At 40.6% G+C, this 24,358-nt stretch overlaps 2 protein-coding genes and 1 pseudogene across 4 annotated transcripts; 2 read left to right on the top strand and 1 right to left on the bottom strand.

Moving 5' to 3' along the window:
* The first annotated feature begins 214 nt into the window (after nucleotides 1-214).
* Nucleotides 215-2,160, top strand: TCEAL9 (transcription elongation factor A like 9). 2 transcript variants are annotated; one of them, XM_090264643.1, is made up of 3 exons: nucleotides 215-374; nucleotides 860-938; nucleotides 1,328-2,160. In XM_090264643.1, exon 3 carries the CDS (start codon nucleotides 1,395-1,397, stop codon nucleotides 1,707-1,709), a length of 315 nt encoding a protein of 104 aa, XP_090120769.1. In that variant the 5' UTR covers nucleotides 215-374; nucleotides 860-938; nucleotides 1,328-1,394; the 3' UTR covers nucleotides 1,710-2,160. The 2 variants fall into 2 exon arrangements, with proteins under 2 accessions (XP_090120769.1, XP_090120768.1); XM_090264642.1 differs by having other exon boundaries at nucleotides 1,325-2,160.
* Nucleotides 2,161-12,415: 10,255 nt separating this feature from the next.
* LOC149991061 (actin, cytoplasmic 2 pseudogene) lies at nucleotides 12,416-13,841 on the bottom strand (annotated as a pseudogene).
* Nucleotides 13,842-20,250: 6,409 nt separating this feature from the next.
* BEX3 (brain expressed X-linked 3) lies at nucleotides 20,251-21,711 on the top strand. 2 transcript variants are annotated; one of them, XM_090264429.1, is made up of 3 exons: nucleotides 20,251-20,374; nucleotides 20,719-20,792; nucleotides 21,094-21,711. In XM_090264429.1, the coding sequence occupies exon 3, from the start codon at nucleotides 21,121-21,123 to the stop codon at nucleotides 21,457-21,459; it is 339 nt and encodes a 112-aa protein (XP_090120555.1). In that variant the 5' UTR covers nucleotides 20,251-20,374; nucleotides 20,719-20,792; nucleotides 21,094-21,120; the 3' UTR covers nucleotides 21,460-21,711. The 2 variants fall into 2 exon arrangements, with proteins under 2 accessions (XP_090120555.1, XP_090120556.1); XM_090264430.1 differs by lacking the exon at nucleotides 20,719-20,792.
* The last annotated feature ends 2,647 nt before the right edge of the window (nucleotides 21,712-24,358 follow it).

Raw genomic sequence — 24,358 nt, 5'->3', positions numbered from 1 at the left:
AAGAGAATTCTGGAAAGAAGCAGAAAAGTTTACTGGCTCCAGAAAAAGATGCAGCCCCTCCTTAGTAATCAGAGAAAGGCAAATAAAAATTTTCCTCCGGGGATACACAACAATAAAAAAGACTGACAGGACCGAATGTATAAGGGGGGAGGGGCCGAGGGCGGGTTTACTTATGCCGCGCTTTTGGTGAGAGTGGCAATTAGAGATCCAAGCTCACTGGTGACGTACCTCTCACATGACCAGGAGTCGACGTGTACAGAAGTCCTGCTAGTCTGGCCCTTGTTCTTGTCTGGGTACCAGCTTCCTTCTGCAGTGCCACGGACGGCCGGGACCTGAGGCCAGGGAAGGAGAGTCATTTGGCTGGAATTTTGCAGGTTGGTGTCAAAATAGGTGCTTCTTGGGGATTTCTAAGGTGAGGGTGGCCTAGGGCAGAGACCTGGTCAAATCCACCTCTCCACCTCCCACCTCCGTGTCTGCAGGAAATGATGACCTTTGGGAAACGGAGGGACTAGGAATCTGGGGAGAATGACAGAGACCTGTGATCATTTAAAAATAATCATCCTCTGCCACCTCAGACCACTTACTCAACACGTACCCTTCCCCCAACCCTTGCTTCAGTCTTAACAATAGTTCGGAAAGAATCTGCTTTCCTATTACCTCTCTGATGGGAAATTCGAGCTCACTTGTACTGTGGAGAAGGGGATAAGTGGGGGAAACAGAGATGAGAACATTCCCATAACCAAGAACCTTAATGAGGGAAAAAGTGCGCGGTGCTGGTCACCAAGCATTCGCTCCACCTCCACTACTTCACTCCCTCCCTCTCCCATCCCTTCCCCTCCCGTTTCCCGTTTGTCTTCAGATCTGCACATCTGTTATTCACAACACTACACAACTGCTAGAAAAGACAAGGAAGAAACTGACCGGATCAGTACTGGAAGGTGAGGGGAATATAAAGACGCCTGGGGTGGAGGTGGGCGAGGGCGGGATTGATGTGTGGGCCGCCTCTTCCTCACCTGCCCGCATCCCACTCTGCTCTCAGCCTACTCTGTTCTTGGGGGGTCTTGTGCTATGCCCTGTGCATGAAAGTGGTTGAGGAGGGCCTTGGAAATGGCTGGAGGGAGGGACAACAGAGAGGGGTGGTGAATGGAGTTTCAGGTAAGAGCAACTGGCTCAGAGAAGCCCTGATTGCTGACTGAGTCTCCTGGATAGAAGATATTTGGTGATGACTCAGAAACAAACAGAAAAAGCAAATGCTGAGACCTCTGTCCAGAGCATGGGCCCAGTCACCAGGCCTTTGACTTACTATCTCCTTCTTGCTTCCTAGAAGCAATTCAAAGAAAAATAAGCAGGAAAAAGGAAAGCAGGAGGAAAAGAAGAAAAAGGACAGATACAAGATGAAACCCTGTCAAAAAACGGAAGGAAAACCAGAAAATGAAAGTGAACCAAATCTCGAGGAAGAGCCAAAATCTGAGGAAAAGCCAGAGGAGGAGGAAGAGCCTGTGGAGGAGGGAAAAACAGAAGGAAATTTTAGAGAAAGGCTGATTCAGTCTCTGCAGGAATTTAAAGAAGATATACACAACAGGCATTTAAGCAAGGATGATATGGTTAGAGAAGTAAATGAGTTAGATGAAATAAGGAGAGTAAGAAACAAACTTATAGTGATGCGTTGGAAGGTTAATCGAAACCACCCTTACCCCTATTTAATGTAGTTTGCCTTGATTTTAATTTTTTCTGATATTAACATTGCCATATAGCTTTCTTTTTATTTGCACTTCTACTTTTAACTTGTTGCTATTAGTGGTTTTAGATGTATCTCTTGTTTCTGCATCTCACTGTTTATCATATTTTGAACCAATCTACAAGTCTTTGCATTTTAATAGGAGAGAGAACTTTATTCATTTGTACCAAAAGAGGTTCCTGATAGGATATAAAATGAAAAAAAAAATGTTACTAAGAAATATGTGAATATCATATTTTTAAAAGAAAAGGGTACATTAGTTTATTACATATATGCACAGGAAAACATGTCAGGGATAAAAGAAAAAAACACACCAAGAGGTAGGATTATGAGTGGTTTTTAAAATTCTGCTTACTTGTATTTTTCCTAGAATGTACATGCATTGTTAAAATAATAAATGTTTTATAACAAAAAAGAAATAATAGCACTTGTCAGTTTTTTTCTAAAGGCACTGGGATGCTTTATATTGATAGAATTTTAGAAGCAAATGTGAAACTCCAAATTACCACCAGAATTTTACATCTTATCTATGAAAGAGAGAAAACAATGTACTCTAAGGGAACTTGTGAGGATCAAATATGATAATAACTGAACTATATCTGGCAGGGTTTTTTTTTTTTCCCCATCATCCCGTGCAGGATCCCAACTCCCAAGAGATTTGTTTCAGCTGTTTAGGAGGGCAGAGAAAATTTTCACCTATGCTTAAGGACAAATCCAGGCCAGCTGTTAGGTGGGTGCCACCTTTATGTTCCTCTCCTGCTGTACCTGCCTAACTGCCCATCCCCTCTTTGGTACTACCATATATATTAGATATTACTGCCCCTTCATCCAGGTTCTGTACCTTTCAGGCCCCTACTGCTGCTGGTACTTTGCAATTCTCAAATAGTAAAACCCAACACATTTCTTCAGACCCCCAGTGGGCTGAATTCCCAGACACCTCTACAGATGTGGGAGAATGCCCATCTCTCCAATTTAGATAGACATGCAGGGCCACTTGGGCCATGACATAAATACCTTGGCAACTGGGATTTTAAGCACAGGCTCCCTCTTACCCATATGACTCAGACAGAGTGGGTTTGTTTGGGAGTTGGGCCAGAAGACAAGTCTGAATAACAGGTGTTATGTTTTAGTCAGAGCTGCTTCTCTGGGTCTAAAGATTATGCTCTTATCTTCCTGACTCTTATTTCCTTAGGGTGAGTGATTTCTTCCAGAAGACTGGTGGCAGGCTCTCTTCACCAGTTCAACAGATGTTACCCTCAGCCATGTATAAATTGTAAAGGGATATTCAACTCAGATTTGGAGATATTCCCATCCTTACCTGAAAACGTGAAAGTGCTATGTAAGATGGTATACCTATACCTATATCTAAACCTGCATATCTATATATGTATGTGACTCACAGTTGTGTTATTTTATTTTTCCTCTGTGATAATTTTTTGAGGGGCAATTCATGTCTCCAGACTATTCAAGTCTGCAACAGCCTGATCGTTGATGGTCAGGCTGGATTCAGGCTGGAGTGAGATGAGGGTACAGGGGCTCGCTGTGGCAGTTTTACAGACAGCCACCATCCCACTGGTCCTCTGAGGGGTGGTGTTCAGGCAGGATGTGGAAGGGCTCACCCAAGCCACACTCCTTTCAAGGGAGGTCTGGCTTTGGTTTCTCTGCTCCATTCCTGCAGCAGGCACAAGACTTTCTTAGGCTAATGGCCAGGCAGTCCTGGTCATACCTAAAGGATGACAGCTGCCACATTGCAGATCAGAACATTAGACTTCCTTTCCCCCTTTTTCCTTCACAGGGGAGCTTGATGAGAATTTTCTATAGGAAAGAAGTTAAGACCTCAAAACTCACTAACTAAAAACATTGGTTGTCTTTGTCTCAGCCATGACTACTCTGATGTAATCAGCTAAATTGTGGTTAAAACTGAAAGACCTGGTGATAGGTGGAGATGACTTTAGATAGTGCACACACATTTTAATTTTTTAAAAACTTCTTATTTTTATACTCATCTGAGGACATTTTTTCATTGCCTTTAGAAAGAGGAAGGTAGGGAGAGAGAGAGAAACAGTGATGTGAGAGAGAAACATTGATTGGTTGCTTCTTGTGGCTTCTCCAAATGGGGATCTAACCCACAACCTAGATATGTACCCTGATGGGGAATTGAACCTACAACCTTTTGGTGGATAGGACAACATTCCAATCAACTGAGCCAAACCGGCCAGGGCCACAAATATTTTAAATTGTAATATCCTTGTATTTGTTTGAATGTGTATTAGTGAACACTCTCTGTGTAAGGCGAATGATGATAGTTTAGATTTAGGGTAGCATTCTAAATTTTTCTTTTTTAAAAAGTAGTCATATTAAATAAGTGAGTCAATTTGAAGACAATAATAAAGTAGTACACAGTATTAATAGCATAGGTGGTATACCAATACAGCAAAAATCATCCTGATCAGAAACATTGCCTTAGGATAATTGATTTAGGGGTAATACTGGAAACACCTGTCAAGAACTGTGCATTCTAAGATTTTACCTTACTTTTAATTTAAAAGGTTAACCTGCTACTGGTTGATGAATACAGGCAGAGGACACCAGAATCCCAGGTCAGAGACAAAGGACATTATTAATCACAGCAAAAGTAGTAGCCAGTGTTTCATACCAGTTTGTGTCAGTTATACATGGTCCTCAGGTTCTATGGGGTGATCATTATAGATGCCTGTGCATGCAGTGCACTGTGTTGCAGGAAAGAACCACTGAGTTTGAAGAATTCACCACTTTTTTAATAAACTGAAGCAAGCCTGATCTTTGTCCAGTGGAAAATATTACCTCATCCTTCAAGTTGCTTGTTGCAAACACATCTCTGAGAAATGGCTTACCTGTGTAAAGAGTGATCAGGGTCTTACTCCTTGATACATTCAATTAGAACATGCAGGGATGCTCAGGACCCAGGGCAGATTGCCTCTCCCAATAACAGTTTATCTGTGTAATAAAACTTAATGTGAATGGCAAACCTTTCCTAATATCACAAATTTTGATTTCTAATTCCAAGTTGAAGAAAGCAAATAATTCATTAGACTGTAGAGTGTAAATAGGGCATGTGTAACTCTTTCCAGTTTTTACTTAAACACATAGTATTTTGAATGAATCATAAATAACTGGATGAAAACATCAACCAAGACACTAAAAGTAAGTAGTCTACAGGGAACTTTAAAGCTACAGAAACACATAGCTACCATGACACACAAAATTAAAGAAGTAGAGGAGCTATACCAATGAATTTACCAGGATGCTAATAACAGTAGTAATCTTAAGCAAAATTTTGCACTGTAAACTGACAGGAAGGTGTGTGTGTTTGAAAGTAAGCCCAGATCCCCTATATCAGCACTGCTTCTATAAAACAAAAAGACAAAAACTAAGAGAAAAAGCTGGTCTGTTCCCTCTACAAGAAAAGTTCAAGGTAGGGTAAAGGTTGAGGGGGGTCATTTACAAGCAACAGTATTCAAAAGCAGTTATGTACTTGATATTTTGGCAACAGCATTTTGCAAGAGCCTTCGCAAAAAAAAAATTGCACCATTTGATTGATGGCTAATTTAATTGGGTATGGAGCACAGCTTTACGTACTTTTTTTGAGAAATGTCTATTCAAATATTTTGCCTGAATCCCCTTTACTATTTTTAGTATAATGTGGGTAAAAAATCTACTTAAAGAAATGAGGCAGATCTATATGTACTACATGTTCACCATTTGTTAATAAAGGAAAAATGAGGGACAGGAGGTATAGTCCAATATATATATACACACATACATACACATACCCACAAATAACAAAATGAAGCCCTTTAGCACACTAAAAGAAATAATCGCATTTTCTTAAGTGGCATTTTGATATCTTACCAGGCCTCCTGCTATCTGGTTGTTTAAAAAATAACTATCTTTACAAATTTTATCCTAATGGATAATTCTATTATCCTTGCATTGTAACTGTGAAAATAGTTTCTTGGTCTTACGTAGAGTATTTCTTCACTTCCATAAACTCTGAGTTCTTTTTCAGATCTTACATCACTAACCTACTATTTAATAGAAAAGAAAAGTGAGATATTGAGAGATTGTCTTAGCTAAGGTCAACTATTTATTAAATATAATGCCTGCCTAAGGCCAAAGCCCTTGCTTTTAATCTCTACTCTGCAACAGTTGGTATTTAATAAAGAGTAGCAACAACAAAAACACCGTTCTGCTGAATGAACTTCCATCATCTCCTCAAAACTTATGCTCTTTCAAGTCCTGGTCTTGGTTCCCACATTTTCCCCTGCCTGAAATATTCTCACACACACTTAGCCTGAATAACTTCTACTCATACCCATAATAGATGTGAATTCCTTTTTAAATTTTTACTCAACTATTTTTTTGATGTGCTAAATGTTTATTTTTTATTTTATTTTTATTAAATGTATTGGGGTGACATTGGTTAATAAAATTATATAGATTTCAGTTGTACAATTCTATAACACATCATCTGTATATTGTATTGTGTGTTCACCACCCCAAGTCAAGTTTTGTTCCGTCACCCTTTATCACCCCTATGCAGTCTTCTGCCTCTCTCCAACCCCCTTTTTTCTCTGGTAATCACCATACTGTTGTCTGTGTCTATGAAGGTTTTTGTTTTGTTTTGTTTTGTTTAATCCCTTCACATTTTTCACCCAGTCCTGCAGCCACTCTCCCATCTGACAGCTGTCAGTCTGTTCTCTATCTATGAGTCTGTTTCTGTTTTGTTTTAGTTTATTTTGTTCATTAGATTCCACATATGAGTGATATCATATGGTACTTGTGTTCCTCTGACTGTCTCATTTCACTTAGCATAATGCTCTTCAGCTCCATCCATGCTGTCACAAAAGAAAAGATTTCCTTCTTTTTTAGAGCCAAACATTATTCCACTGTGTAAATGTACCACAGCTTTTTTATCTGCTCATCTACTGATGGACACTTGGACTGCTTCCAAATCTTGGTTATTGTAAATAATGCTGCAGTGAACATAGGGGTGCATATATATATATTTTGAATTAGTGTTTCAAAGTAGCTGCACCAAATCTTCATTCCTACCAATAGTGCCTAAGGGTTCTCTTTTCTCCACATCCTTGCCAGCACTTGTTTGATGATTTATTGATGACAGACATTCTAGCAGGTGTGACAGCTTTTAAATTTTTTTTAAAAGCTTTACTGAGATTTAACTCACATACCACACAATTCACTCAAAGTATAGAGTTCAATATTTTTTAGTATATTCACAGTTATGTGCAACTTATCACTACAGTCAATTTTAGAACATGTTGAAGTGAAAAAGAACATACCCTTAGCTATGACTCCTCCCCTATGTCTCTATTGTTTCAGCCCTAAACAAACATTAATCTACTTTCTGTGTCTATAGATTTCCAAATCCTGGATATTTCTCATGAATGTCTTCATATAAAATGTGTTCATTTGCAATTGGCTTCTTTCACTTAACATGTTTTTAAGATTTATCCCTTGTATAGCATGTATTTCTTTATTTTTATGGTTGAACAATATACTTTTTATTATTTTCTTTTCCTTTTTTAATGTTTTGTTGATTATGCTGTTACAGTTGTCCCAATTTCTTTTCCCTTTGCTCCCCTCCACCCAGTGACCCACCTCCCTCCAGTTGTCCCCCAACCCCTTAGTCAATGCCCATTGGTTGTGCATATAGTTCTTCTCAACATCTCCCTGTCTACTCTATTCCCTCCTAGTATGATTCTTATTTCCTGCATCATCTACCTCCCTTTCCTCCCTTCCCCCACTCCACTAACCTCCCCTCAATATGTTCCCCATACCTATAATTCTTTTCCCACTCTTGTTGCCTACTTAGTTTGCCTTTGTTTTGATTCCCTAGCTTCTGTTGTTGGTTGTTGTGATACAGTTTTCATTTTAATGGTCATAGTTTTGATCCTCCTCTTCTAAAAAAGTCCCTTTAACATCTCATATAACAGTGGTTTGGATCTAAGAACTCCTTCAGTTTTACTTTGTCCTGGAAGCACTTTCTCTGCCCTTCTATTCTGAATGACAGCTTCACTGGATAAAGTAATCGTGGCTGTAGGTTTTTGCTTTTCATTATTTTGAATATTTCTTGCCAGTCCCTTCTTGCCTGCAGAGTCTCCTTTGAGAAATTAGCTGACAGTCTAATTGGGAACCCTTTGTACATAATTCTCTTCTTCTCTCTTGCTGCTTTTAAGATTCTCTCTTTATTTTTAATTTTTGACATTTTGATTATAATGTGTCTTGGAGTGGTTCTCCCTGGGTCCAGTTTTTTTGGAACTCTCTGTGCTTCTTGGACCTGTAAGTCTATTTCCTTCCCCAAGTTAGGGAAGTTCTGCCTCATTATTTTGTATAATTTTTCAATTTCTAGTTCTTCTTCACCTTCTGGCAACCCTATAATTTGGATGTTCGCCCGCTTATGGTTGTCCCAGAGGTTTCTGAGCCTCTCCTCATTTTCCTCACTTTTTGTTTCCCCTTTCTGCACTGGTTGACTGTTTGTTCCTTCCCTCTGTTCTGATTTGTTGATTTGATCCCTGGTTTTCCTTCCCTCACCACTTGTTTCATATGTGTTATCATTCATTTCAGCAAAACTAGCCTCCATTCCTTCCCCATCTTGATTAAGTCCCACTGTTAGTTCTGTAAGCTGCCTTATAACTATAGCTCTGAACTGAGCCTCAGAAAGATTACCATCCTGACAGATTTGTTTACATTTCCTTCTTGGGCAGGGCTGTCACACCTCCTATGCTATTGGGGGCAGAGCCCTGTGCCCTCGTCACTACCAGGTGACCCTTCTCACCACACTGGTGCTCTGTGTGGGGGCAGTGGTCCAAGGTGGATTCCTGTCGTTTACTCTCCGCTGAGAGACCAGGAGCCTCCTCTTCCACCCCCATGCCCTCTGGGCCTCACAGTCTGAGGTAATGGGGGTCTGCCTTCCCCGGCATTGGAATCATGAGCTCACAGGTTTGGTCTGCAGCCAGGGGTACTCCCCAGGTGCTTCTTGCCTCCCTTAATTACGGGCATCTGTGCTTACCGCAGTCCTGCCGCTTGTCGCTGCAGCTGCCACCGCCCCCAGCACAGCTTGATCTCTCCACCCTGGCTTCGCCCCTCCTACCCATCAGGATGAGCACCACTTGTTTATAACTTCATACGTTGGACTTCCATGTAGCTTTATTTTCTGGAACTTCTGATTATTTCTGGTTTTATGGTGGTTGTAGTCCTTAGTTGTGGAGGGAGGGAGAGCGTGCCAGTCTAGGCCTCCATCTTGGCCAGAAGTTATTACTGTTTTTCAATTACAGTTGTCCCATTTTTCCCCCATTGCTCCCCCTGACCCAGTCCACTTATTCTCCTACAGTCATACCCCACCCTGTTGTCCATGTCCATGTGTCATTTATACATGTCCCTTGACTAGACACTTCCCCTTCTTATCCCCCTTCTCTCCCTCCCCTCTCTGCCTGATAACTGCTATTCTGTTTCTTGTTCAGTTTTGTTCATTTGTTTTTGTTGTTCATTAGTCTCCTGTATTAGGTGATATCATATGGTATTTTTCTTTCATTTCCTGGCTTATTTCATTAAGCATAATCCGCTCTAGTTCCATCCATGTTGTCGCAAATGGCAGGAGTTCTTTCTTTCTGCTGCATAGTATTCCACTGTGTTAATGTACCACATATTTTTAATCCACTCATCTACAGATGGGCACTTAGTCTGTTTCCAGCACTTAGCTATTGTAAACAGCACTGCTATGAACATAGGAGTGCATAAGTTCTTTTGAATTGGGATTTCAGGATTCTTCAGGTATAATCCTAATAGTGGAATCACTGGTTCAAAAGGCAATTCCATTTTTAGTTTTATGAGGTAATTACATACTGTTTTCCATAGTGGCTGCCCCAGTTTGCATTCCCACCAACACTGCACTAGGATTTCCGTTTCTCCACATCCTTGCCAGCACTTGTTTCTGTTGATTTGTTGATGATGGCCATCCTGACAGATGTTAAGTGGTATCTCATTGTGGTTTTTATTTGCATCTCTCTGATGACTAATGATGTTGATCATTCTTTCATGTGTCTATGGACCCTCTGTGTATCCTCCTTGGAGAAGTGTTTGTTCAGGTCCTTTGCCCATTTTTTAATTGGGCTGCCTATCTTCTGAACAATATTTTATTGCATGGATATGCCACATTTTGTTTATACACTAATCCATTTATGGATATTTAAGCTATTTCCATTTTTTGCTTACTATGAACATTCATGTATAAGTTTTGTGAGGACATATGTTCTTCTTTTTCTTTAGTAGATATGTAGGCATTGAACTGCTGGGTCATACAATAACTCTGCTTAATTATTTCAGAACCTGCCATACTGTTTTCCAAACTGGCTGACCATTTTACATTTCCATTAGCAGTGTGTAAGTTTTCCAATTTCCCCATATCCTTGACAACACTTTTTATTCCTGACCTTCTGAATCTAACCATTTTAGCAAAAAACCTTAGGAGGTTTTTTTTTTTAATTTTAATTTAATTTGATTTTTGCCTTTTAAGAATTTTTTATTTAATTATAGTTAGTATTGATGTGGTTGGGAAGGGATTCTGAAAGGGATTGCATTGATGCTATGACTGGTGTGGCTCAGTGAAAGGGATTGTACTGAATTTTTAGATCAGTTTGAGGAGTATTGCCATTTTAACAGTTTAAACTTTTCAATTAATGAACATGAATTTTCCATTCAATTGCATTTTCATTAATTTCATTCAAGAATGTTTTGTAGCTTCCAGAGTATAAATTTTGTACTTCTCTTATTAAATTTATTTCTAAGTATTTTATTCTTTTTGTTGCTATTAGAAATAGAATTGTTTTCTTGATCCTTTTCAGATTGTTCATTGCAAATGTATAGAAATATGTTATTGTTTTTTTGTACATTAATCTTAGATCCTTTAATCATACTGAAGTTGTTTGTTAGGTCTACTAGTTTATCAGTGAATTCCATAAGACTTTCTATGTATAAGATCAGGTCATCTGTAAATGGAGGTAATTCTACTTCTTATTTTTCAATCGGAATGCCTTTTATTTCTTTTTCTGCCAAATTGCCCTGGCTAGAATATCCAGTACAATATTAAACAGAAGTGGTGAGAGCACATATCTTTGTCTTGTTCCTGATCCTAGGAGTAAAACACCTAGTGTCTCACCATTATGTATGATGTCAGCTAAGGGTTTTTCATAATGCCATTTATCATGTTGAGGACGTTCTTGATTTGGGGATATTAAACCAAACTTGAATTCTGGGATAAATCACATTTGATTGTGATCTATAATTGTTTGTATATATTATTGGTTTTTTTCCTAGCATTGTGTTGAAGATTTTTGCATCCATGTTAATAAGAGATACTATATATTTTTTCTTGTCATTTCTTTGTCTGGTTTTGGTATCAGGATAATAATGCTTATTGTATAAAATGAGAAAAGTGTTCTTTTCTTTTTCTATTTTTGGAAGAATTTGTGAAGAATTTTTTTTTTTTTAATGTTTGGTAGAATTCAGCAGTGAAGCCATGTGGTCTAGGCTTTTCTTGTGGGTAGTTTATTATTATTATTATTATTATTATTATTATTAATTCAGTCTTCACTTGTTATAAGTCTATTCAGATTGTCTATTTATTCTTGAGATAGTTTTGGTAGTTTGTGTTTTTCTAGGAGTTTGTCTAATTCATCTAAGTTATACAACACAATGGCATAACTTCATATTATTCCTTTATAACCCTTGTTATTATCTATAAGCTCAGTACTAATGATTCTTCTTTTATTTCTGATTCTAGTAAATTGAGTTCTCTCTCTCTCTCTCTCTTTCACCAATCTAGCTAAAGATTGTCAATATTATTGATCTTTTCAAAGAACCAGCTTTGGTTTCACTAATTTTTTCTACTCTTTTTCCATTCTCCATTTCACTCATTTCTGTTCTAATTATGATTTCCTTCCTTCTGCTTTCTTTATGTTTAGTTTGCTTTTTTCCCCAGTGTCTTAGGTGAAAAGTTAGGATACTGATTTAAGATCTTTCTTCTTTTTAAAGATAGGCATTTACGGGTATTACCTTTCCCTCTCAGTGTAAATTTAGCTTGAACCCATAAGTTGTGCTTCAACTTACCAAAGTTCCATTCCATAAATTTTGGTATGCTATGTTGTGGTTGTTTTTTTGTTTTTTTTTTTTTTTACTGCAGCTTTTATTTTCCTCACAATGACATGTTGCTGGGGCCTAATGTCCTCATGTGACAGTAGAAAAACAAAATTTGTCACCTCTGAGAGAATTGAGAATTGCGTACAAAAATCTTACATAAGTTAAAAGAACAAATAAATTTACAGGTGGAAATGAAAACCGTTTTCCAACTCAAGGCAAGTAACAAGCCAGATGTCCTGGCAGGAAACGTCAGCTAAGAAAGGAAAATGGGTCCCAGCCTTGGACCCGCCCAACCCCGTCAGACTGGCAGGACAGAAATGACAACTGGTTCAGGACTCGAGCCGGCCCCTTGGAAACCCTGGGGCGGCAGCTCCCGAAGGGAACACCCCGCACACACCAGGAACGCGTGGCCTTGCCCTTCATCCAGCCACGGGACGCTCCTGTCACGTGCACAGGGGGTTTAAATCAAAGATATGTACAGGGCGTTATTAAACGTGTACCAAGGGCACAGTTAACTCGAATACAAGGTCAAAATCAGCAACCAGGTCTACAATCCAGTGCTGAGGTCAGATACAAGCTTCAAGGACAATTTCTTTTCGAAGGCTATTCCAGTTTCACGAGGCCAGCATGAGGTGTGTACATTTGCCAGGGCAAACTGACGCGACCAACTCATGAAGCAGGTGCTACGCATCTGCCCACAGTCTGTTTAGAAGCATTTGTGGTGGACGATGGAAGGGCCCAACTCGTCGTACTCCTGCTTGCTGATCCACATCTGCTGGAAGGTGGACAGCGAGGCCAGGATGGAGCCGCAGATCCACACGGAGTACTTGCGCTCAGGGGGCGCAATGATCTTGATCTTCATCGTGCTGGGCGCCAGGGCCGTGATCTCCTTCTGCATCCAGTCAGCGATGCCGGGGTACATGGTGGTCCCACCAGACAGCACCGTGCTGGCGTAGAGGTCCTTCCGGATGTCAACATCACACTTCATGATCGAGTTGAACGTGGTCTCGTGGATGCCGCAGGACTCCATGCCGAGGAAGGAGGGCTGGAAGAGCGCCTCCGGACACCGGAACTGCTCGTTGCCGATGGTGATCACCTGGCCGTCGGGCAGCTCGTAGCTCTTCTCCAGGGAGGACGACGACGCAGCGGTGGCCATCTCCTGCTCAAAGTCCAGGGCGACGTAGCAGAGCTTCTCCTTGATGTCGCGCACAATCTCTCGCTCGGCCGTGGTGGTGAAGCTGTAGCCTCGCTCCGTGAGGATCTTCATGAGGTAGTCGGTCAGGTCCCGGCCAGCCAGGTCCAGACGCAGGATGGCGTGGGGGAGGGCGTACCCCTCGTAGATGGGCACCGTGTGGGTGACCCCGTCCCCAGAGTCCATGATGATGCCAGTGGTGCGGCCAGAGGCGTACAGAGACAGCACGGCCTGGATGGCCACGTACATGGCGGGCGTGTTGAAGGTCTCGAACATGATCTGAGTCATCTTCTCACGGTTGGCCTTGGGGTTCAGGGGGGCCTCCGTCAACAGCACGGGGTGCTCCTCAGGGGCCACGCGCAGCTCGTTGTAGAAGGTGTGGTGCCAGATCTTCTCCATGTCGTCCCAGTTGGTGACGATGCCGTGCTCGATGGGGTACTTCAGGGTCAGGATGCTGCGCTTGCTCTGGACCTTGTCGCCCACGTAGGAGTCCTTCTGCCCCATGCCCACCATGACGCCCTGGTGCCGGGGGCGCCCAACGATGGACGGGAACACGGCCCGGGGGGCGTCATCCCCAGCGAAGCCAGCTTTGCACATGCCGGAGCCATTGTCCATAACCAGCGCGGGGATCTCCTCTTCCATGGCGAGCTGCGAGGGCGGCGGTCGTGGGGCGCGCACAAACGCAGAGCAGAGCTGCAGAGCAACGGGAAGGCGGCCAGCTGCAGCGAGTGAGCCTGTGTTGTGTTTTATTTTCATTCATCTCAAAGTATTTTCTGATTTTCATTTTGATATTTCTTTTTTATGCATTGACTACTTAAGAGTGTTTTACTCAATTTCAAAATATTTGTGAGGTTCTTATTATTTTCTATTATTGATACAAAATTTTATTCATTGTGGTCAGAGGACATATATTATTTCTATACCTTTAAATTTATTGAGGTTTGTTTTATGGCTTATCACACAGTCTACCAAGAAGAATGTGCCACGTGCACTTGAGAATAATGTACATTCTGCTGTTGTTGAGCACTGTATTCTATATTTGGTGTACTTGATCTATTCATCATTAAAAGTGAGGCATTTCCCTGACTGGTATGGCTCATTTGGTTGAGTGTCATCCCACAAAGCAAAAAGTGGCTGGTTCAATTCCTAGTCAGCGCACATGCCTAGATTGCAGGCCAGGTCCCCCACTGAGGCATGTGCAGAAGGCAACCGATTGATGTTTCTCTCACACATCAATGTTTCTCTCCCTCCCTTCCCCTTTCTCTAAAAATAAATAAATAAAATCACTGGGAAAAAAAGAAATTGACTTTCTAGACATTACTTTTTCCTGGAAGACTTCACTGGCAACTCAGTGCGCCAACTGCCTCCCAGTACTTACCACACTTTCCTTCAGGTTTCCTTCCATTAAGCCATGAACTCCATAAGAATATTAAGGATGTATCTGCCTTGTTATCTTTTATATCTCCAGGGCCTTGTCTGGCAAATAGTAGATGCTCAATAAATTACCATTGAACTCAAAGTGTATTTTGTATAGTTTTATTAAGTGGAAAGAGTTATGTCTTGGGAATCAGAACTCCTAAATATGGCACTGAGATTGAGATATGGAAAGGGCAGGCAAGGCCTAGAATGGAAAAAAGTTTCAAACAATAAATGAATAAAATAATTAATAAAATATAGATTTGGGGATTTCTTAATTGAGTAGAGGTTAAGAACCTAGACTTAGGAAATAAAACAAATGGGTTTGAATTCCTGCTCTACCACTTCTTATTTTTTGCTTAGCTTCACTGTCCTGAATTCTCTGATGTGTAAGATGTGGAATAATCTTAGCATCTACCTCAAATAATTTGGGGAAGGATAAAATGCAATAATGAGTATACATATAAAACAATGCCTGTCACATATCAGCATTTATATAATTGCTATTTTATTTTATTTTCATCACTATATATGTTTAAGAAAATAGTACAAGTCTGTGCATGCTATCTCATAACCTGAATTTAAAAGAAAAATAATTAATGACTTAGTTTCCTTCTACTTGCAAAAAGAATACATTTTCCTCGGACAATTTATGAGATAAAGGTAATCACCACCTGAGGAGCAGCATCACAAATGCATCTTTAATTGCAAAGATGAAAACAACTAAATGGGAGTGGATGATGGAGAAACAAGTACACTGTGTCACCAGGTATAGGTTTCAAAGTGTAAAATGTGGCACAAGATACTGTCATGCGACTAATGCCTGAGTCTCAGATTCATGATAGGAAATGTAGTCCCCAGTTCAGGAGATGTGGTAGGAATGTAAAGGAGGGAGGAGGAAGAGAGGAAAGGAAAAGGTGTGTGTGTGTGCATGAGAAAGAGAGAATTTACTCTTTATTAGAGATATATAAAAGTAATCTGTACTACCAACACATAAAAATTATCAGTTTTACTAGTCTTTAAAAATAATTGTTTGCCCTGGCTGGTGTGACTCAGTGGATTGAGTGCCAGCATGTGAACCAAATGGTCATAGTTCAATTCCCAGTCAGGGCACATGCCTAGGTTGCAGGCCAGGTATCCAGTTGGGGATGTGCAAGAGGCAACCACACATTTGTGTTTCTCCCCCTCTCTCTTTCTCCCTTCCCTTCTCTTTAAAAAATAAATAAATAAAATATTTAAAAAATAATCTGCATATTCTCATATCTACCTAATTTTTGTAGACTATTTGAAAACTGTAAAAATTATAACTCACAAGTTTTATGATTTTGGCCTATCATCACCACAAGAGCTAAATGAAATTATAAATAAAATGTTAGTGTATTTACTTTGATTTTATATACAATGTGTGTAAACATACTCATACAAGGTAGGTATAGATAGGTGGATGGATGGACGAATGAATGGATGGATGGATGGATAGACAGACAGACAGACAGACAGACAGACAGACAAGGTTTTGGTTCACATAATTATGGAGGTTGGCAAGTTTCACAGTGTGCTGTCTTCAAGCTGGGGAGCCAGGAAAGCCTGTGGTATAGTCCATAGGTCTGAGAGCTGGAGAGCTGATAGGTAGATGCCAGTCTGAATTAGAAGTATTAAAAACCAAGAATGCCAAGGGCAGGAGAAGATCAATGACCCAGCTCAAATGGTCTGGAAAAAAGTGAATTAAATCTTCCTCTGCCTTTTTGTTATATTCAGGCCCTCAACGCATTGGACGATGCCCAACATCTGAGAACCAACTGCTTACTCAGTTCACCAATTCAAATGCTAAGCTCTTCCAGAAACACCCTCACAGGCACACCCAGAAATATTTAACGAGATATATGGACATCCCATGGCCTAGTGGATATAAAATTAACCATCATTCCTTCCCTCTCTCTGTTTACTCAGATGTTTTGAGATTTTGGAAGAAAAGAATAAAAAGACACTCTTTACCTGACTACTTAGGGTAAGATTGCTATCCCCGTGTGATTAATTATCACTGTGGCTCAAGTTTGATTTCCATAGAGCCTACTGATAAGGACTCAAACCCAAACAGTTCCCTTAGATTTTGGTGGCACATTGGAAGATTGAGCCATATTTTGCATTTGACTCCTAGCTGATGGCCCTCACATAGCATTTGTGTGATTCATAGATCTCTGCCCTATCTGTAAGATTCTGGTAAGCCTGTATCTCAGTAGTTCCCCTCTCCCCAGCAACAACTCCTGAGCCCGTAGGCATGGTAGGATTTCTTTTTGACACCTCCAGAATTAGGAACTTTGTTAAGGGGTTAATTCTAGCCCCTTTTCACCTGGCCACACCACCACATCATCTCTGCAAAAGTGTTCTTCCCAGGTTTCTATAGCATCTAGGTAGCTCAAAATCCCAGTGATAAAGCAGATGTCTAGCAGAGGACTGAGAAATTAATCTTGCCGCCTTGTAGATATTCCTAAATTTTATGTACAATTCTTTGGGGAAGGGAACCAATCAAGTGCTACTATCTACCATAGTTACAGGAAATAAGAAGATAGGGAATAAGTTCTTTTTACAGACACTGTATTTCTCCAAATGTGAGCCCAGTGTCCTCCTTCCCAGTATTAGACTACTATTACTTAAAGGTAAGAGCCATCAAACCAGTTTATCTCCTTTTCATCCTTAGGGCACATGAGTCCCAAACTAAAATACTTGCATACTTCTAACTTGAAAAATGTTTTAATTTTGTTCTTAACAGGTTGTTGTCTATCTCCAACTCCCCTTCCCAGAAAAATCTACAGGACAAGAAAATATATCAATCAACACCTCATAACTTTTTAGTAAACATAACATTATTTCCAGGACAATTTCAGCCTGTCTTTAAAACATCACTTCATAACAACCAACTTTTTATACAAGGTCTGTCCAGAAGTTATCCAGCAATATAATATGAAAAATAGAGATATTTATTGAAGAAGATACAAGATACAAGAAACACTGTACATAAGACAATGACACCTCTGTCCCCTTCAAAGTAGGCACATTGGGACCTCACACAGTTCTCCCAGTCACCATTAGATGCCCCACCATATTTTCCTGAATCTCATCGATGGTCTGAAATCTCTTCCCTTTCAAAAGTGATTTTAATTTTTGGAAAAACTAGAAGTCGCAGGGCACCAAATCTAAGCAGTGGGGGTGCTGAATCACCTGGGTGATTTGATATTTTGCCAAAAAAAAACTTTGCATGAGACATGATGCATGAGCAGGTATGTTGTTGTAATGAAGCTGCCAATCACCAGTTGCCCATAGCTGCAGCCTTCTGAATCATCTGAATAGTTTCTGCAGAGGAATGTTCAATCTTAATGAAAAATCTGATGCAAATTCGTTGCTCTACTCAGTCATTTTGAATGCAACAGCCACACAGTACACATGCTCACTCAACAGTGTCTACTGCCCCCACTGACTAGTACAGTGAAGTTGTTATTGTCCACGCATGCACATTTCAATCCACTCTCCTTGGCTGCCAGGTTACATTGATGTCACACAAACCATTCTCGTTATATTGATAATGGCTGGACTTTTTCCAGATGGACCTCGTGTGTGTGTGTGTGTGTGTGTGTGTGTGTGTGTGTGTGTGTGTAAACTTATGTATCTCCAAAATCTCAAACCATATATACGCTAGGCATATACTCTTCATTCATTGTCCCAGCTAGTTCAGCAGGATAGGAGATTACTTAAGAGTTTGGAACCAAACATAGCGGTAGTAAGCATGTGTCTTGCTTCGGTGCATATAACTCTTTTGGTTCCTCAATTTTTACAGAGTGGGGTCTCCAAAATTCCCCCGAGCCTGTGGTTGGAGAATGGGGGAAGGGAACAGCTTTCAAGATGCCTTTGCGTATTTATGGATGGTAGCTAGGGTCTTAGTTATACAAATAGTTTGGTTCTTCCAAGGCCCCAAGGAGATGGGAGGGGTTTTTGACCATAGAATGGTAAGAGAATACAGGGCCTGCATAAGGTTCTGTGAATGGTCATAACCATTTACCCTTCCCACTGTGTCACAGGCCAAGGTCGGGGATTTAAAAACAAGGCAGCAGCCATTTTGCAGAGCACCATGCAATTTTAGAGGGAAAGATATCCACGTGGCTTTGAAAGGGAAGAAGAAAGAACCAGACATGATCCAGTGCAACATGGCACGTTTTGCTGGACTGTTTCTTATACAGAGGCTGATGACATTGTACCTCAGATCTTGAAGGAGAGAGCTGACACATAAGGGGTGGGGTGCTATTATACTTGGCTTGATTTTGGTTTATAGACTTTTGGGGAGCACGGGAAGTGCTGGGTCCTGTGCGAGAACAGGGCTCTGAGCAGAAGTGCTCACTGCCCTCCCCAGGTTGGAATATTGTAAATAAAGACCTGTTTGCCTCAACACTAGTTGTTGGGTTTTACACCAAGGTGCCACGTGAAAGAATCTCCTTTCACTTGGTAACGCTATGGTAAGCAACACTTCCTAAATATTTTTTAATAATACCACTTTCCTAAAGACATCCCTATTTTCTAGCTGTGATAATTCTTTAGCTATTTCAAATTGGAGAAAGGAACATTCACACTCAAGGTGAGTCAGTCTCAAGTTTAGTTGCTTTGCTTACCCCCTGCTTATTTTAATATTTTTGACATTTTCACATCAAAAGCTAAATGGCTTTGGAACTGACTTCTGCATATTATTATGACATCATTTTAAGGAGATACAAGATACAAGAAACATTGTACATAGGACAATGATGCCTCAGACATCATTGTAAGGAGATACTTGTAGGGGTGGTTTGGAGAGAAAAGCAGAACATTAAAAGGCTCCTTTTCTCCAAAAGTCTGTTATTAAAAACATCACATAAATTTACATAAAATGTCTGAGAGCTGACAACAGCACTTCTGCCTGAATATTTACTTTACAAATCATTTTGAAAACACCACCTGTGTTCAGGAAGGTGGATCCCTCCTTGCAAAATGAAATCTTGAAACAAGGTAATGTGTTTCAAAAGTGATTTGATGTTGTGTGGAGCCAGAGAAAATATTGTCTGTGTGGTACAGGTGAACATTGAGGCTATTTCATTCTGCAGGATGAAGCATTTATTTAAAAAAGGAATCTTCATAATTTATTTTTTGAGATGTGCTGATTTTTTAAAAAGGAAAATAAAAAGAAATTATTGGGAAGAATCTCAACCCACACTAACTCCTTGCTTCTCTGACGAGTGCCCTGCTACTTCCACACCCTAATTCTCATTCTAAATGTCCTAGAACAGTATGAATTCAGGGAACAAGCTGGGAAATGGTGGCTGTGCTTGTGCGGGATGTGTGGGGGTGGGATAGGGGGAGGTGGCCTATGAGAAAAGGAGGTAAAGTAGAAAACGCCAAACCATGGCCTAGGGCGGGAATGGGAGGGGTGGAGGGTCTTGGTGAACCTCCTAGGTAAACAGGGAAGGGCAAACTCCAACCCCAGTAAGGTGATGCCACTTGTGGGCCCTCAGATTGGAGAGGACCAAGGTAAGTGACAGGGTGGTGCAAGCTGAGTACAAGAACACAAATCCTCGGAAGGGGTTGTAAGTGTGTGTGCACGAGGCGGGGGAGGGGGCGCGCGCTGCACTGGCCGGGATTGGCGGGGGTGGGGGGGTGGGGGACGAGCTCGATGATGACGTGAGGCCTTCACGTGACCGGGAGCTGCAGAGCGACGCAGCCTTCGGTGCAGTTGTCACTCGCTTCTGGGTACCAGCTCCCCGCTACTGTACGCACGGCGGGCTGGCATCGGGCCCGTGAAAGCGGCGCAGGTAAGGGTCCGGGGACCTCGTGGAGGCCAGGGCCGCAGCTGCCCACCAACTCCGGAGGCCGGGGATCAGTGCAGTGGACCCTGCGAGCTTTCCTCACCCCCGGCATTCTTGAGAAAGTAAATAGTGACCCCTTGGGGTGTGGGTGCTGGGGCAGCAGGTTTCCAGGGAGAGCAGCAGAGCAACTCAGCGATAGGAAACCACCCCTGAGCCCCTGTAGGAAAATGGTGAATACGGTGGAGGGAGAGAGGGCGGAGACGCCGGCGGGGTGGGCCGGGAAGGGGTGGGCGGTGGCGGTTGGGCGCCGAGCGCTCACCGGCCCCATCCTCCGACCCCGGCCCCTACAGGTCTGCCGGTCCAAGAGTCGCAGCGGCGCACTCGAGGCGAGAATCGGAAGAGCAGACAGCAAGGATAGGCCCAGGTGGGTGCGGGAGACAGTGGGGGCGGGCGTTATGAGACACCCCCCTCCAAGTCCTCCATTTCACTGTCTGCTGAGCTCTGGGAAAGAAAAAAAATGGTGGGCTTTGGTGGCGGGAGGGAAAAGGAGAGAGCTGGAGGGAGGGGCTCGAATTGGAGGCCCCCTAGAGGGCGCACGAAGCTCTTAAGGTGGGAGAAAAAAAAAAGAAATTTAAAAAACCTTTCTTATCAGGAGTCTGAATCCTACTTGTCAGTGCACCTAGCAATTCAGCCTGTCCTTGCCTTTGTCTTACTTGTGTTCAAAGAAAAACAACCAGGAAAAAAATATCGTCATGGCAAATATGCACCAAGAGAATGAAGAAATGGAGCAGCCCCTGCAGAATGGAGAGGAAGACCGCCCTTTGGAAAGGGATGAAGGCCACCAGCCAGCAGGAAATAATAGACGGGGACAAGCTCGCCGACTGGCCCCTAACTTCCGATGGGCCATACCCAATAGGCAGGTCAATGATGGGATGGGTGGAGATGGAGATGATATGGAAATGTTCATGGAGGAGATGAGAGAAATCAGGAGAAAACTTAGGGAGCTGCAGTTGAGGAACTGCCTGCGTATCCTTATGGGGGAGCTCTCTAATCACCATGACCATCATGATGAATTTTGCCTTATGCCTTGATATCTGCCATTTTCCATGAGATTAATACTGTGATTCCTACTGTTGTTTTCTTTTTTCTTTCATTTCCTGATATGCCTTTACTGATCCGTTTGCTCTGAACTGTGTGTAACTTCCATGTGTTAAGTGGGTTCTGTGTTACCAGCTTCTAATTGGAGATTACCTTGGGACACAGTTTTAAGTTTCTGTCAACAGTAGTTTCACCCATTTGCATGGAAAAATGTGAAGTTAATAAAGCAATGAAAAAGCAACCTATACATTTATTGTCTCATTAAATATATATATATATATTTATACAGGGTGGGGCAAAAGTAGATTTACAGTTGTGAGTACACGGAACAGTTTACTCTTGTATTATTAATTATTGTATTTGTTTTCCATATGAATTGTAAACCTACTTTTGCCCCACCCTGTATATATGAGTCGCCCCCCCCCAAAAAAAAATCTAAAATAAAATCCTCTAGTGTGTTAATTGGGGCACATTTATCTGTGGTTGGATAATATATGACTTTTCTTCCTTTTATTATCTGCAGTTTTAGAAGTAATGAAAACAATTATTAAATGAACCTGTGAATGTATTGGGTTGGTCAAAAAGTCCATTTAGTTTTTTCTTTAAATTAAAAGGCACATTTTTCATTTTCACCAATAACTATTGATTTGGATGTTTTGAATATGTCGGCTCTCTCCCACGTGATTGTTCTCTATGTCTCCTTTTGATTGCTATCAACTTTAGCTGGTCTACCTGACCAGAACATCATCGTCAGCAAGAAATCTCCAGCACGAAATTTGCAAACCACTTCTGACATGTTCAGTCAGTTACAGCACCTTCTCTATACACTGCACAAATCTTTTTGCATTTCAGTTGCATTTTTATCTTTCTTGAAATAAAGTATACCGAAAATGTTGCATATTTTATTCCATTTTCAGTAAAAATTAACCAATTTTGATGTTTTTTTTAATGTATGCTAATAATGACAGCTGTCACAATACAATCTAACAAAATTGTTTTGAATGAAGTTAAAGACAACTAAGTGCTACTAGAGCTATCTTATGGGAAAAAAACCAAATGAACTTTTTGGCTAACCCAGTAGTACAGGTAGTACATAATAATTATTTGTTCAACAAACTTAAAGAATAAATCTTAAATATTTTCCAGTCTTAGGTCGAAGAATAAACTTATTACAGATACGCTCTTTTAAAGAGTTAGTCTTCTGGAAAATGGGGAATAATGCTTGCCTTATAGGCTGCTGTGTGGAATAGATGAGGTATAGAACTGTGTTGAGCTACCTCCTATGCTGCTCCCCAGCATTTAGCAGGATCTTAACGTTGGTTATTAACAAAATAACCTTTTTCTGGTTTTAATTTTATGGCTCTCCTCTTCAAAGAACTCAGACAAGAAGGCACTGAGGCCTAGCTCAGGAGATAATATCTAGATGTCTAAACCCTGTGTGTCCAGATTGCACTACTTAGAAACACCACAACAGGCTAAATTTCCTGTGTTTCTACCCTTTTCTGAGGTTTTTTCAAAGGAACATCTGGGCAGGCCAGCGCAACCTGTTTAACAGACTTATCGAGGAGACATGTAAATTACATTAGGGGAACACATTTTAAAGCTGAAACGCTCTTTTCCCATTTTTATTCCCACCACACCTGAAACATGAAACTGCTTTGTAAGTTCTTAAAAACAGTACTAAATATTTAGCATTGTTTTTGTTCGAGTGTGTACCTTTCTCCAGACAATGATTTTTGTCTTAATCATTCTGGAGCTCAGTTTCTAGTGTCGTGCCTGGCATACTAAATATTAAATGTAGATATTTAATAATTATTTTGATTGATAATTAACTATAATGCAGTATAGGACCCAGCTCAATGCTCTTCATAACTGTCCTTTGTAATTAAGTGGCCGAAGGCAAGTAACTGCTTACCTGGAAAGTATTACTTTTCATTTCCAAAGGAGCTTGGTAAGAAAATTCTCTAACCCAAAATCTAATTTTTTTTAAACCTTGAATGTGTCAGACCACTTACTTGCCTCATAATCACCTAAGGAAAATGTTTAAAATACTGACAGTTCCTACTCTCAACTCAACCTGTTGTCACCCCTGAATCACCTGATGAGGAACTACTGTTTTGACATATCCTCAGGTGATTCGGATGCATCTGAGTTTTGACAACATAGGCTTTGAGAAACACTAACAATGATTACACCACAAATATTGTGATTAAATTACCTGAATTATTTGATTTCACAATGAATATCTTTCCAAAATATAATATTTCTAAAATTGGATTGCATTAAACTATATATATATATATATATATATATATATATTTAAATCAGTACTGTTTATTTTTCCAAATATCCTGTTAATGCATGAATTTATTAATATTAATCATTAATCAAGTACTAATAATTATACAATTATTGTAAAAGGCATCATTTCTATGCAAGCTTGTGTCCTTTTTTAAAATCCTCATCTGAGGATATGTTTTTATTGATTTTAATATATATATAGAAACATCCCATACATGCCCCGACCAGGGATCAACCCACAACCTAGGTACATGCCCTGAATGGGAATCAAACCTGAAACCTTTTGGTGTACATGATGATGCTCCAGCAAACTGAAACGCCCAGCCAGGGCAATCCTGTGCCCTTTTACAACAGTGATTTTTGTCTTAATCACCCTGGAGCTGTTTCTAGTACAGTACCAGAATAGTAGATACTTACTAACATATAATGCATTTAATAATTTTATTAATTTAATTTTTCATACTAAATTTATAAAATAATGAGTTTGAGGCTGGTTAATTTTTTACACATGTTTAAAAAGTTTCTATGGGGAACATTTAAAATGTAACACTTTATGTAATACAGGGTTATTATTTATATTTAGATTTTGCA

This window comes from Furipterus horrens, unplaced genomic scaffold (genome assembly GCF_987537825.1).
Source record: "Furipterus horrens unplaced genomic scaffold, mFurHor1.1.pri manual_scaffold_17, whole genome shotgun sequence".
NCBI lineage: Eukaryota > Metazoa > Chordata > Mammalia > Chiroptera > Furipteridae > Furipterus > Furipterus horrens.
Note: the sequence above shows the minus strand (reverse complement) of the source record. Positions and strands in the feature narration are given on the sequence as shown.